Below are 14,084 nucleotides of genomic sequence, written 5' to 3' on the forward strand. Positions count from 1 at the left end.
ATATAGGTTCAATATCTGTAGCCGATGACTTGGACTTTGAGGTTTGTAAGGACTACTACATCACTGTTGAGGCGTGGGACAGTGGGAACCCTCCTCTTAGTACAGCCACCATGGTTGTCATTGAACTGATGGATGTCAACGACAACGCCCCCACCTTTGATCAGGATGTTTACAATGTGCTTATCAGCGAGGATGCATCTGTTGGACAGACAGTTACAAGGGTAACTTTCAATTGATTTTCCATCTTTTTTGCCTGATGCCTTGGTCACATGCACCTGTATGGGGGTTGACCCACATGGGTGCTACAGGTTTTTGGGTTGTCCAGGCCTGTGTCAACCCATCAGGAGCAGTTGTGACTAAAGTATAAGCTTTTTATTTGATTTCCTCTTTTGCCTTTTGTGTTTGTTTTGTCATTTAGGTTTCTGCAGAAGATCTAGACAGCCAGGTGAATGGGCGAATAACCTACTCCATTCTGAAAGGCGATCGGAGCAATCACTTCTGGATTGATCCTGTTACAGGACTGCTTAAAGTCAATAAAAAGCTTGATAGAGAGCTTGTAAGCATACTTTCAGTTTGCAATATCCCATGAAAGTTGCATTTTACTTTTCTAATTTGTTAGCACCAAAAATAAGATATTATTTTAAGAGATATGCTACATTCACAGTGGTCTTGGCGACATGTGTTCTAACAACCACTTTCAATGAAAAGTCTATGCAAACGCATGTATACGCATGTATACGCATACAAGTTTTTAAAACAGTTTTTAGGCTCTACGTACAAAACGTTTTTCAGTGGACGCGCATTAAAAGCCAAACCAGTTGAACTTTGATCAGTCAAGGACTCTAATATGGTAGTTAAGTATGGGTGGCATCCCTTTTAATTCACGGAAATGCCAATTGTTTGAAAATTGACCATGGAGGAGAAATTATTAATTGTCTTTTTTGCCTGGCTGGAATTAAATGACACAAAGTCCAAATTTGCACCACTTTGACATTTCGGACCAAACCCTCTTCCAACTTTCGGTGGTACGTGCACTAATATTGGATAGCGACAGTCCAGTGTAAACACCATGGGCTGAACGGGTGCCGCATGCCAGGTGTGAATGTAGCATAACACCCCACAATGGTCCCATACCATGCTTATTTAGTATTTTTTATGCCATCTAGGTATCCATGTACACTTTGTCAGTGCAAGCCTTCGACAGTGGTTCTCCTGCCATGTCCACCAGAGTCACGGTTAACATCGACATCTCAGACGTCAACGACAACCCCCCTGTTTTTGCTCCACCTAATTCCACAGCTGTCATACAGGTACATGCCTGTTTGTGTTTGCACACTCAAAGTGTTTGCTTTTCTGCCTCATCCTTTTTTCTCTCTACCTCCAGCTTAATCAGGTTGCTGGTACCGAACTGTTGAAATTGTCAGTCAGTGATAAAGACTCCCCCAGAAACGGCGCTCCCTTTGTGTTTCGCATTGCGTCGGGAAATGAAGGAAGTTATTTTGCTTTGGATCAAACTGGTACTCTGAAGGCCAACCGTTTGTTTGGCCCTGAAGCCCCAAGAGAATTTACCCTGGAAATCCAGGTGAAGGATGCCATTTATTTATATGGTCATTTATTTATGCATTTACTTCTATCAAAGCAGATATACTTGGTACTGAGTAAACACAATCCATACATGTGTGCAATGAAGAAAAAGCAAAGAGAGGTTCTTAGTTATCTAAAAATTTACCATTTTAACCCAAACCTGTCTTATTTTCTTGATCCTGCTCATTCGCCAACTTTTCTTTGACATTTTTTTTTTTTTGTTGCCATTTTAGGCAAGTGACTCTGGTAGGCCAAGTCTTACCTCATCCTCCTGGGTCTCTCTGAGAGTTATGGGGAACAGTCAGTACAAGCCCACCGTCTCCCCTCTGGAAATCTTCATTGTCATGTTGACAGATACCTTTCCGGGCGGCACCGTCGGTCAGATCTACGCAGCCGACCGTGATCCCAGTGATGTTTTGTTGTTTACCCAGAAGCCGCTGCCTAAGAGCATGTTTAGGATCAACAGACAGGATGGAAGCATTGTAGCTTTGGCTGGACTGGAACCAGGAAGGTACACACATGCAAGAACCAAAACACACAAATATAAGAGTTCTGATTTAAAAATGTAACACTTTTGCTTGTCATTTCCTAGATACCAGATGAACGCAACAGTGAGCGATGGTCGTTTTGCTGTGATAGCTGACCTGTCAATCCTGGTCGAACAAGTAACAGATGAACTTCTGCGTAACGCTGTGACCTTACGCTTCAGCTCCCTCTCCCCAAAGGAATTACTTGGTAGCCACCTGAACCAAATCAAATCAACATTACGAAGACTAGCTGGCGGGAAATGGTCTCCAGGGCAACAAGATCCTTTGCACATAATCAGTGTGCAGCCAGTGATGGGGACGTCAGATGTCGACTTAGTTCTGGCTATGGAGAGGCCAGAGGCATCAGGAGGTGGACGGATTGGGGTTTTTTATTCAAAGGAAGAGTTATCAGCGAAGCTGGAGCAGGCTGCAGCAAAGGGTCAGATTGGAGGAGCTGTGGTGGGCAGCACTTGTTCTGGAAAGCTGAATTGTGGCGACAAGGTGTGTGACATCACAGTAGTGATGGAGGGAGGCTCCCTTGTTACTTACAGCACAGAGAGAGTCAGCTTGGTGTCACCGAGGTTCAGCCGTACAGAGACCTGCATTTGTCCCGGTGAGCACAGCAGTCATGCCTCCACACTAAATCCAGACAAACTACAGCTTATTATGTCACTGTGCCTTCATATTGAAATTCATTTAATGAATGTCCAAAATTCCTGATGATGTTCTCCTAATTATGCACCTCCCTCTTCTTAAAACATGAGGGATGTGCCCCATTCCTGTGGAGCTTTGTGAAGGTCAGTCTTGTCCGGCTGACATGCAGTGTGTCCGCGCTGGTCCTACAGCGCCATCTGTCTGCCAATGTCTACCCGAGCGACTAGATGAGTGTGCAGGTATAATTTGAAAATCCTTTTTATTCGGATCAGTCATTCCTACTTGTTCCAGGTGGATGAGTGGATAAGCATTCATTTGAAGCTGAAACCTTTTGAACTGTGTGTGTTTGTGTGTTGTGACGGAGTAGGCCAAACCTCTCTGAGTTTTTCTGGAAACAGCTACATCAAGTACAGAGTGACAGAGAGAGGTCAGAGTGGAGAGATGAGGCTCGGCCTGAGAATCAGGACTCTTCAGAGAAGAGGAGTCATTATGTTCACGCGTGTTAACCCCTGCACCATGCTCAAGGTAAATTAGAAGTTGACTGCACTTCCACAGCACTTTTCCCCCCCGAGAAGCACTTAGTTTATGCCGGTTTGAGTGTAAAAGGAAAAATGTAAATACTCCAAAAAAGAAAAACAGAGAATTAATTCTTTTTACTTCTTTTCTGCAGATTGAAGGGGGTCGACTCTGGTTTCAGCTAGACTGTGACAACACTCTAGGCATTATGGGTATCTCTGACAGACCGATAAATGATGGCCTTTGGCATTCAGTTGCTTTGGAACTGATGACAAACTATACCCTTCTGTCACTGGATGACAGTTATGTGGAGCGCCGCAGAGCCGCTCGAGCTCCTGTCAGTCTTTGGCCTCTGGCATCAGACCCGTCCTTTTTCTTTGGGGCCCAAGTAAGGCCAGTGAACGGGCAAGGCGAGAGGACCAGCATGAGGCCAGGAGGAAACAACGGAATGCCAAGACTCGGAGACCGTGGAGCAAGGGGCCCTCAGAGAGCACAGGATGGCTTCCAAGGATGCCTGGGCTCACTGATGCTGAACGGTAATGAGCTGCCACTCCAGAATAAAAGGAGCCGTTACGCTGAGATAGCTGGGCTTAGCGAGGTCAAGTTGGGCTGCATGCTTTATCCAGATCCGTGCGTCAGCCGGCCCTGCCTCAATGGAGCTCTCTGCAGCAGCCTGCCTTCAGGAGGTCTGTGAATCTGCACACACTCACACTTGTCATTGGTCACATAATGTTTTCTAAAGCAGGATTGAGTATTAATAGTCACTACATTTGAAGATTTATGTCAATAAATTTGCTTCACATGCATTTTTTTGTCCTTTAAATTACTCAAAATTATTTTTTTAAATAGTTTAAATCTCTTCCCAACAGGTTTCATGTGTAGTTGCAGTGGTGGTTTCACTGGGGAACTGTGTGAAGTGGAAATGACATCTTGCATGCCAAACCCATGCCAGAATGGTGGAGATTGTACATCTGTGGCCAACGCTTTCCTCTGTGGCTGTCCAAGAGGACTCCAGGGAGTTATGTAAGATAGAACAGCCTAATAGCACATAAATGCATGCCTTAGAAGCTGATTGAAGTAATGCTGTTAGAGAGGAGTATTTGCTATTTAAGCATCTCATTGTTAAACATATTTTGGTTTAAATACAGTCACTCTACAACGCAGAGCAGATTTGTATCTTTGGCCTGCTATTATTCAAAGCAAATTGGAGGTTTTGATTCAACACTTAATTTAAAAAAAATATATATATAATCAGCCTCTAGTTCCTTTTCTTAATTACATCTCAGGAATGTCTTTGAAATAACCTCTGTGTTCATTTCGTTGTTCTCTAGATTTACCACAAGAGGGCAGTTTTCTCTCAAAGAAAACACCTGTTTTTGTTTTCATGAGTGCTACAAACCTGTGAAAAAGCTTTTTACTGGAAAATAAAACAATTTTACTGCATATAATTATTGTATTAATTATTTTGTATAGCAATATAGTGAAAACATAGCAAAAAAAAAACAGATGCCACCACAATCAACCTCTTTTTTTGTTTCATTGTGCAGACCTTAAATAACTGCTAAAATATCTATCTAGGTATCTAGGAAATTTTTTATTTTTATATTTTATTTTGATATATTATATAATTTTGTTTTTTAAACATAACTAAAAATATACAAATAAAAAAAAAAGCTGATTTTTTTGCTAACATTTTAAAAGCTTATGGTCCAAGTTGAAAACTTCAATAAGGCTATTGAATATTAAATATTAAAAATATTTATGAGAAGATGCAACTGGTCAGCGCTTTGACGCTTTGAAAAATAAACTTTGTAAACTTCATGACTCAGCTGACTTTTTAAGTTAAAGAGAAAAGCTTCACATCGTTATACAATGAGGCTTCTTCCGCTTTTTACTTCCGTCTCACTAACTTTTTGCGAAGTGTTTAGAAAAATCCCATCAAGGAAAAAAATTGAAAAGAAGAAGTCCAAGTGTTTCTTTTCTTGCTTTCACAGCTGGATATAGTCTTTGATACAAGAAGCTTAGATGAGTTCATGCGCTCACTGTGTAAAACTTTATTTCTGATGCTGTTATACATTTTTCTTACTTCTTTTAGAGTATGTGTGTGTCTATACCAGGGTGTTTTTTTCAACAAATGCAGATGATGGAGAATTAAAAAAAAGATCTGCTGATTAAACACAAGAAGCATTTTTTTTCAGAGGTTGACCTTCAAACAATTTATTTTCTTTTCATCTTCTCAGCCCATTGCCATGCCTTTATCTCTTATTCTTCTTCCTTTTACTTTCAAATTCTCTTCACTTGTCTCCGCTGTCTTCACCTCCACAGATGTGACGAGGATGTAAATGAGTGTGACCGGGGCGATTGTGAAAATGGGGGAGAGTGCATTAACACATTTGGATCGTTCTATTGTAACTGCTCGGAAGGATACGAGGGTCAGCTCTGTGACGATGACACCCTCGATGATGACACTCAGGTATAGTATTAACTGTGCGTGTTTGAATAAATCCAAAAAGAGAATTATCCTTTAGCTTGCACCTAATTAGACTTTGCATGCACTGAAGCTGCTCAGAACTTTTGGGTAAGCATGGGCCTCCTGGAAGGCTTTTTCACCAGCTTAGTATCCTCATCCACGCATTCGATGAATGAAAGTGTAGTAATGGGTAAATCACAGTTTCCATTTGAAGTTGTCACGCTTGTGCCTTTTATTATGCACTACACTATATACCTTACACTGCGGTTTTCAGGCCGTTTTAAGTTTCCACCCTTCTGTTGGAAGTGTCAGACTGATCTTAAATGCATCCAGGAAATATATTTTTCCTTTATCGCTCAGGTGCTTAGAGTTTTAATGGCAAAAGAAACACATTTTTTGTTCTTTGGATTGGATTGAATTGCAATAATGGCTATTTACTTGTATAAAAGAAATTTCCCTTAGTCTTAACAACTTTTGATACATGATACCCTCAAGTCCTGTTGGGAATTATATTGCAAATGTACAGATTTGCTCTTCATTTATGGCCATTACAGAACCAGAGTCATCCATTTCTAGTAGGGAGCCTCAATGCAATGGAGCTTTCTGGTCTTTCAATAAATGTTTTTTTTAAATGACCTGGATTAATCATCATTAGATTCTAGTATTTGTTTTTCTTTAAAATATAGATTTAAAAAAAGAAAAAAAATACTTTAAATGCCATCTGATCCCACTGTTTTATGTTTACAGACACAGTCCAATGACAATCGTGTTTTTGGTGTTTTTAACATGTTCTTGTAGCATTTTTATTAAGATGGAGGACAAAAAGAAAGAATTCATATTAAAAGTGCATTTATGAATATTTATTTATTCCAATGAATCAGGAGCAGATGAAAGAATGCCATTGGAAAAAGCTTGTAGATGTGATGTAGAAGATGTAACGGCATGACACAAGCTCCCTGCTCCGCTCCATTCTTTTGAGTCCACTTGTAGACAACTAGATCCATGTACATCTTTGTTTTCTTCATTCGAGCTGGTATTCTAATAGACTAAAAACGTTCTTTTAAGGTTGTTGTTGAACTTTCTCCCACAATTCTATTTAGCCTTAGTAACTTCAATTCTGATAATAGCCGGAATGGTTTTGCGTGTGTTATGTCAACAAGTGTTTTTTTTCTTTTTTTTTGCAAATGCAGCTTAGAATCTTTTTAAAAGCCCAAACAATGCAACAATGCCTGTCATGTAACTCAGTGTAGCTTTGTTTGCAGTAAGGTTCAACAAGTCGAGAATGTGGGGGAGGAGTACGCAATTATGTTTAAATCAAAATTATTTTTCAGTGTGTAACTTAATGTGCAAAGGCGTGATGAGGTTTAGCCCTCCTAACCTAAAAAACCACAAAAGATTTAATGCTAAGTTCACCCAATGCATGTTCAAGTGGCCACTTGCGATAAAAATCAAAACAAATCAAATTCATGCATGACGTCTGTGGTTTTTGGTCTGTTTTTGGGCTCTACGTACAAAACACACATCCATGGAACATGGATTGCAAACTAAACCAGATTGAAGTTTGACCAATCAGAGACTCAGATTTGGTAATGATGTATGGATGATGTCCCTTTTTAATTCACAGAAGTGCCAACCATTTGAAAATTTATCATGGAGGATAAATTAGTGATCGTAGAGTGTGCCCGGCCTAAGTTATATCAAACCAACTCTTTAATATAATGGCAAAGAGCTGTAAAATAAAAAGGTCTCAAGTAAGATTTGCGAGTTTTGCACCGACAGGTTGTACCAAGCCTCTTCCAACTGTAGGTGCGGCGGACATGTAGTAGTATTGGGTAGGGAGAGTCCGGTGTAAATGTACCATCAGGGTCAACCCCCACACGAGTGCATGTTACTAAGGCTTTAATTAGTTGTCCTACATCATTTTTTTGTGATCAAGAAAATACCTCTTCAACAGTTTTTGTTTTCCAAAAGTAAAAACTTCAAAAAACATGGATTGCATTTTTGTTGTTGTTTTATTTTTGCTTTTGGCATTGCTGTCTAATCCATTGTTTTGTTTTAAGAATCGCCTCTTTTTTTATGTGACCTCGAAGCAGTCTGAAATAAAAGTTAAATCACTTAAAAATAATGTGCTTCTGTTGTTTTTTAAAGAAACATTAAAGGGTCTTTTAGCACTTTAGTAGTTTTATTCAGGAATAGCTGTTGTTTTTGAAGTCCCAGAAAAGATTTATCGACCGCTGGTTAAGACGTTGCATGTCTTGTCTGTAAACGTGTGCTCTTGGCTCAAAGCTTTTCTTCCCTTTTAGAATGATGAAGACTGTGTTTTTTGATCCTTGAGATGTAGTGCAGAAATGTTGAACACAATCTGAACTCAGGAGTCCATGAAAAGTTCTCTGACCTTGGTTTGGCTTTTAGTCAGACTCGCACCATAAACTGTCAGGATCTGTATTAATAGGTGTCTGGCTTTTGTAATTGTTCTTAATACATCATTTTATTGCAGGTGGGGGGTTTTCGTCAAGCAGTAGAATGACAGACCACTGATAGCAGCGTTTGTGCTTTATACTTATGTAAATTCAATATTCCAGTCTTCTATTTTGAATAGATTTATATGACTGCAAAAACCTGCATTTGCTTTGCCATTGTGGAGTTTTGTGCAGATGCTGATGATTTTTCTAAAACATTTCAAAAACTTCAAAAGAGAGAGAAAAAAAATCACAGTACGTTGTGTACTTTGACTACAAACTCAGTTCATGCTGCACATTAGAAAAAAGGTACTTTCATTGTTCCCTGGATAACTGAAAAGCGAGAAGCAAAAACAGTGCTCACCGTGCATTGCTTTTGAAAACCAACAACGTATGGTAACTTTGTTCTTTTAAAGGTCTCTTTTGATGACAATAGAAGAAAAAAAAGAAAAAAGCTTGACTTATTGACTGAAGCTCATTTGTGACTATTATGACTTTGATCATTTCCTGCACCCATGCAAGACTACAAGTAAAACAATTTTAAAAGGAACAAGTTCTATCATCAAGGGATTTCTGACCACCGCCTTTTCAACATGCAATGCATTTATTTATACTAACCACAATATTTCTAGCTGCTTGGGCAGCTGGACTGTATCATGCACCTTGCATACATATTAAGTATTAGTCTCAAATCGCTACCTGACTAAATTGAAAGGTATGGCTTCTAACTTCACAGACTGAGAGCGAGAACCTATTTGAATCTTGACACTAGTTATGTTTATTAATGCCAAGAAATTTGGATTTTTTTCAGGAAGTTGCATATATATAGTTTTTTTTCAGCACAAATGGTGAAAATCTCCAAACCTTGTGCTCTTGCCTATGTAGTACTGTTTGGCATCAAAGCTAATCTTTAGATAGGAAAAATGTCTAGTTGGATCATGTTGTTCTTTAGTGATAAGAAGCACATAAACAATTGTGCATGGAAATGTAAAAAAATTGAAAGTATTGCAAAATTCTTTATCTATAATATACAATATATTTCCTTTATTGTAATTTACTTTCCTTTGTTTTTTTCTAATCTGTTTTCATTTAACAGCAGTTAAAAAAAATTAATTCCAACTCTGCTTAACGTTTATATGCCAAAGTAATTTCTCTGGCAGCGTCGGAAGACCTTTCTAATAGGACTTTAGAGATCGTTCTGGTTTTCTGGCACTGCGGGAAAGTTGGCTCATGTGCTGCTTTAGGTTTCCAAGGTCTGTTTTAGAAGACAGCCAACATAACGTGCTCTATTTGTACATCTGTGTCTCCCTCCTGCATCACTCGGATGGAAAGCTGTTTGATCCAGTGGATGGACCATGGATTTATCTGTTGTCTGTGTCTGATGTTTTCTGGATGTTTTCTTAAATGCAAAACAGAAACTACTTCCTAAAATTTTTGAATTAGTAAACTTGTGTTTCATTGTGCTCTCACCATTTAAATGTGGTCCAAGTAATAGAAATTTGCAGACATTTGACATGAGTCAAATGTCTGCAAATTGTAAGATGTTAGTGGGCTTGTTTTGCACATATAATTACATAGTTAGAGATTTTTAAAAATATATTTAACATTTTCTGCCTTTAAGACTCAAGACAGTTTGATTGTTGAAATTAATGCATTTAGCATATAGAGTTTGCGCATTCTTGCAAAATAATACTGATTTCTTGTTTATTTTCTGATTTTTCTTTTCATGCTGCACAGGCTGAGCCACTGTCTTACATCGGACCAGGAGAGATAATTGGCATTGGAGTCCTTGCCTTTGTCATCATTTTGCTTCTCATCCTTTTCGTCGCCTTCAGGAAGAAAATCAAATTCAGGAAAGAGTCCGACCCATGCCCACAAACCCATGCTATAACCAGCATATCAGCTGTTTCTACAGAAACCAGATACATGTTGCGTAAAACTGGAATCGGGGTGGAGGGGATTGAGTTTAAAGCTGTGCGCGTGTCAGACTCACCGGGGACCACAAGCACGTATGGAGAGGTGGGGAGCAGTACTGGGGGCCCTCCCCAGGTCGTGGTGCGCCCAAATGCCCATTCCGCCCTCCCTGGAGTGGCCAGCAACCACGGAGTGACCACTTCAGACGGTGACAGGACTGCCTGCAGTGAAGGCATTCAGGTGTGCAAAAGCTGCCATAAACTCTGTATTTGATGGGATTTTTTTTTTAAGAGCTTGGTATTCGGGAAGTTAAAAAAAAATCAATACATCTGTTCTTTTTTTTTTTTTCTTTTTTCGCATGGCTGGGTGAATTTCCAGTCTCCTAATTTACAATTTAAATGAAATGGTTCTACATCAGACATCCTCTAAATACCAACATGAATGCTCTATTATGAAGCCAGCGTAATAAAAATCCCCAAGCAATTTACAATTTTGCATCCATCCATCCATTTTCTTAACCTACTGTATCTCCTTTGGGGTCACAGGGTTGCCAGAGCCTAACCTGGCTACCTTCAGGTGAATGACAGGTCGCCACCCTTCAGCAGGGCCACAAAAGCACATTTTTAAGTCATATCAATATTTATGTTTGAACAGCATTTCCTTAAGCCCTTCAGTTTTCTTCCACAATCCTGCACCTTCTAAATCTTGCATGCAAGCATTGTGCACATCAGTGATAGAAACAAAGAAGTGCATATGAGGTAAAGAAAAATGTAAGGCATTTATAAAGAAAGACATGGAAGGGAAAAGCAATTTTTAATCTAGAAACATCTTGAATAAATGTTTTTAATTATTCCCCATGAGGCTAATGTTTATCTTTTAAATCTAATTAGATACTCCCATGTCAATGAGTAGTGCTTGAAAACCAACTCTGATCAACATCGTGTTTTTGGGTTTTTTCTTGTGGCTTTTTTCTGATAATGGACTTAGATTAAGGAAATTCAGCTTAAAATTACATTTCTTATTTTTTTATATTCAAATTGTGAGGAATCAGGACCACACCAAAAATGCAGTAGGAAGAACAGCTCATTTGTGACACAGAAAATACAATGGCAGGGGCACAAGCTCCCTGCTCTGCTCCATTCTGATGCATCCACTTACAGACAAATGGATCCATGTAGATCTTTGTTTTCCTCTTCTGAGCTGGTATCTGGTTCAAAGCTACATAGAGCTCATGAGGACTAAACAAGGATGTGACTGAAAAACAACTCTCATAGAGCTAAATAAAGCAACTATTTAGCACCCATAAAGATATTTTTTAAACACTCTACTACTGCTGCTTTAGTGCTTGACTCCTTTGGGAGTGATTCTAAGACAATTGCTGAAACATATGGAAATGGCTTCACAGGGCACTTTACTCTACTAATAATTCTTTCTCACCTAAGGCTTTCTTGTTGGAATTTAAAGTAAAAGCTGTACTCACATGTAACCTCAAATCATTTTCATATTTTTTTCTGTCTCAGCAGATGAGCAGTTTCCTCCCAGATAAGTCTGGCGTTCGAGGCGTGGCCAACAGAAGGGGTATCGCAGTGTGCAGCGTAGCACCCAATCTCCCCTCTTCGTCCTCACATCACTCAGAGCACAGTCCGCCCCACAAAGTGTCCTGGGAGGGAAAAGAAAGCAGGGAGAAAGAACTGGAGAGGCTAAGAAATGAAAGAGAGGAGGAGTGGGGACAGAGAGCTTTTGAGCTGGCCAGAACCCACAGGGACGACAGTCCACAGGGTAAGACTGCAGCACTGTGTGCACAGATGCACGCACACAGAAGCGTGGGGTTCATAACCTGAACAGAAATGCCAAAGGGTATGCAGGTCTCACTCACTGTCTTACCAACCAACTGCCGTCTACACTGAAAGAGCTTCTTTTACAGTGATTTATGCCTTTTGATCACACAGATCAAAGAAAACATTGTGGATCATTCAAGTTAAAACAGGGATTTCTGTTTTTCAAATATCTTTCATTTGTGTTTGCGTGAGCTATAATAGTATAACTTTCAGTTAAGCTTTTTCAAATTGTCTGTTCAGTCATATCGGATGATCTCATGTTTTTCTGTTCAAGTGGTCAAAGTAATCAGCCAGAACTGATGCCTTATGTTCTTGTCCTACTTTTACTCATAAAAGTTAAGTCAAAATCAAAGCAGCTTCCGCACAAAAACACTCAACTTTCTTTCAGGTTTTTGACAATTTTTTAGGCTTCAGGTGCCTTTTGTGTACAGCCGGCTGCGCGGTGCAGGAAACCAGCAAGGAATTGTTGTCAGATTTATCCGCTTCAGTATGAGATTAAGCTGCCAACGCCGTCAACAACAAATCCATGGTTCAGTTTGTTCTACGTCAATAAAACAATCACGCAGCATTTAAGTGCCAAAGGTAGACATCAGGTATTTTCATTGTTTGTCCGGCCAATTGTTTAAATAATACATCTTCCTGTGGAAACTTCCTACTAGTTAGTCATTGATTTGTTCCTGTGGGAATCAGAAAATGGTTATTTTGTTGGTCTACTCTGCTGATGGGTGTCTAGAGTGAAAAAGAAAGATTAATGAAACTCTAGGGATCAAAATTCCGATTGTAATCAGTTAATACAACTTTTTATTCATTCATAAGAAAACTGTTTTTGACAACCCAATTTTTTTGTTCAATAACAGTTTTGTGTAAATCTATAATATTTACTGCTACAGTGCGAGGACACAAGTCATGAGGTACGGTCTAAAAATAATGTTCACACCGCCCTCTGCAACGCGCGTTCAAGCGACCACTTTCAATGAAAAGTCTATGTGAAGGAGCGTTTTGGGCGTGCGCGCTCAAAACCCTTGCAGTCACGTGTTGTTACACAAATTTCTACGACTGTTTTTGGGCTCGACGTAGAAAGCGCACGCCCATTAAATTAATCCAATGATCAGGGACACAGATTTGCTAGGGACGTATTGGTAGTGTCCTTTTTAATTCCCAGAAGTACCGACCGTTTGAAAATTCTACAACACCAAGTTTTTCATATATCGGATTAAAGCTGTGAAAGAGAATGCCTGGAGCAGAACCCGACGGTGTGAACACAGCTAAAGAACATCTTTTTAGCATGTTCCTGAAACGTGTGTTTAACTTAGCATTAGACATGAACAAAATATCTTGGTTGTTTTACTACCTTTTCTTAAAAAAAAATAGAAATCATACATAAAATAAAACAAAAAAAAGATATTTTATATAATGGTACAAAATATGTATTTAGGCATTAAATGTTGAGGCAACTGTGGACATCAAACAGAGTACATGACAGAGTAAGTTTTCTTGATGGAAGCTAGTTTGAAAGCCACAGCCATCCCTGTTAAAATTAAACAGAAAGCAATTTATGAAAAAAAAAAAAAAAAACGAGTTAGAAATTAGAACTGAACCAGTGAGGCTTGAGGCTGTTAACAAGAAAAAAACAAAAAAATAAAGAAGGAATAAAAATTGGAAAGATTGAAATGAAACAAATTGGGTAACTTTTGGATATTAGTTATAGTAATTGAATGTGTTTTTCTGCAATAAGTTGTAGAATTTTATATCTGGGCATTAAATCCTTGTTTATGTATTAATTAATGCATCAATACAATTGATTTAAAAGTTTGTACCTTACAGACATGGTGTAGTTATAGGCAAGGTAATGTCACACATACATGAATAAACAGGAAAAACAAAAAATCATGAAAGATAGAGGAGGTAAGAGTCCTGTTTTCAGAAAGCTTAATTATTTGTGGTGTCTTACTGCCTGCATCTTGAATCAAAGGAGTAGCTACTCCGCTGCCTGTCTTGTTTAGTTTGACTGATGGTGCTGTCTTACTGCTCAAATTCCCAAAGGAGCATTTCGCTGGCTCCATAAACATTGAAGCATGACCATGTAACTTGGGTGTAGAAAGGTGAGGTTGATTTCCAGGCA

At 39.1% G+C, this 14,084-nt stretch overlaps 1 protein-coding gene across 4 annotated transcripts in view; it reads left to right on the plus strand.

The window, feature by feature from the left end:
- The window catches only part of LOC101174284 (protocadherin Fat 3), a 73,872-nt gene that overhangs the window by 45,427 nt on the left and 14,361 nt on the right, over positions 1 to 14,084 (plus strand). For 2 of the 4 annotated variants that reach the window (XM_023962741.1, XM_020708814.2), the window contains exons 35-47: positions 7 to 221; positions 419 to 556; positions 1,167 to 1,310; positions 1,385 to 1,582; positions 1,818 to 2,095; positions 2,177 to 2,724; positions 2,876 to 3,004; positions 3,133 to 3,290; positions 3,436 to 3,967; positions 4,151 to 4,304; positions 5,607 to 5,754; positions 9,948 to 10,364; positions 11,645 to 11,903. In XM_023962741.1, coding sequence (XP_023818509.1) covers positions 7 to 221; positions 419 to 556; positions 1,167 to 1,310; positions 1,385 to 1,582; positions 1,818 to 2,095; positions 2,177 to 2,724; positions 2,876 to 3,004; positions 3,133 to 3,290; positions 3,436 to 3,967; positions 4,151 to 4,304; positions 5,607 to 5,754; positions 9,948 to 10,364; positions 11,645 to 11,903 — 3,318 coding nt within the window. Of the gene's footprint in view, positions 1 to 6; positions 222 to 418; positions 557 to 1,166; positions 1,311 to 1,384; positions 1,583 to 1,817; positions 2,096 to 2,176; positions 2,725 to 2,875; positions 3,005 to 3,132; positions 3,291 to 3,435; positions 3,968 to 4,150; positions 4,305 to 5,606; positions 5,755 to 9,947; positions 10,365 to 11,644; positions 11,904 to 14,084 lie in introns of those variants that run through there. The other 2 variants (XM_023962742.1, XM_023962743.1) reach the window with 2 other exon arrangements.

The sequence above is a fragment of the Oryzias latipes genome, chromosome 14 (genome assembly GCF_002234675.1).
Source record: "Oryzias latipes chromosome 14, ASM223467v1".
Classification (NCBI taxonomy): Eukaryota; Metazoa; Chordata; class Actinopteri; order Beloniformes; family Adrianichthyidae; genus Oryzias; species Oryzias latipes.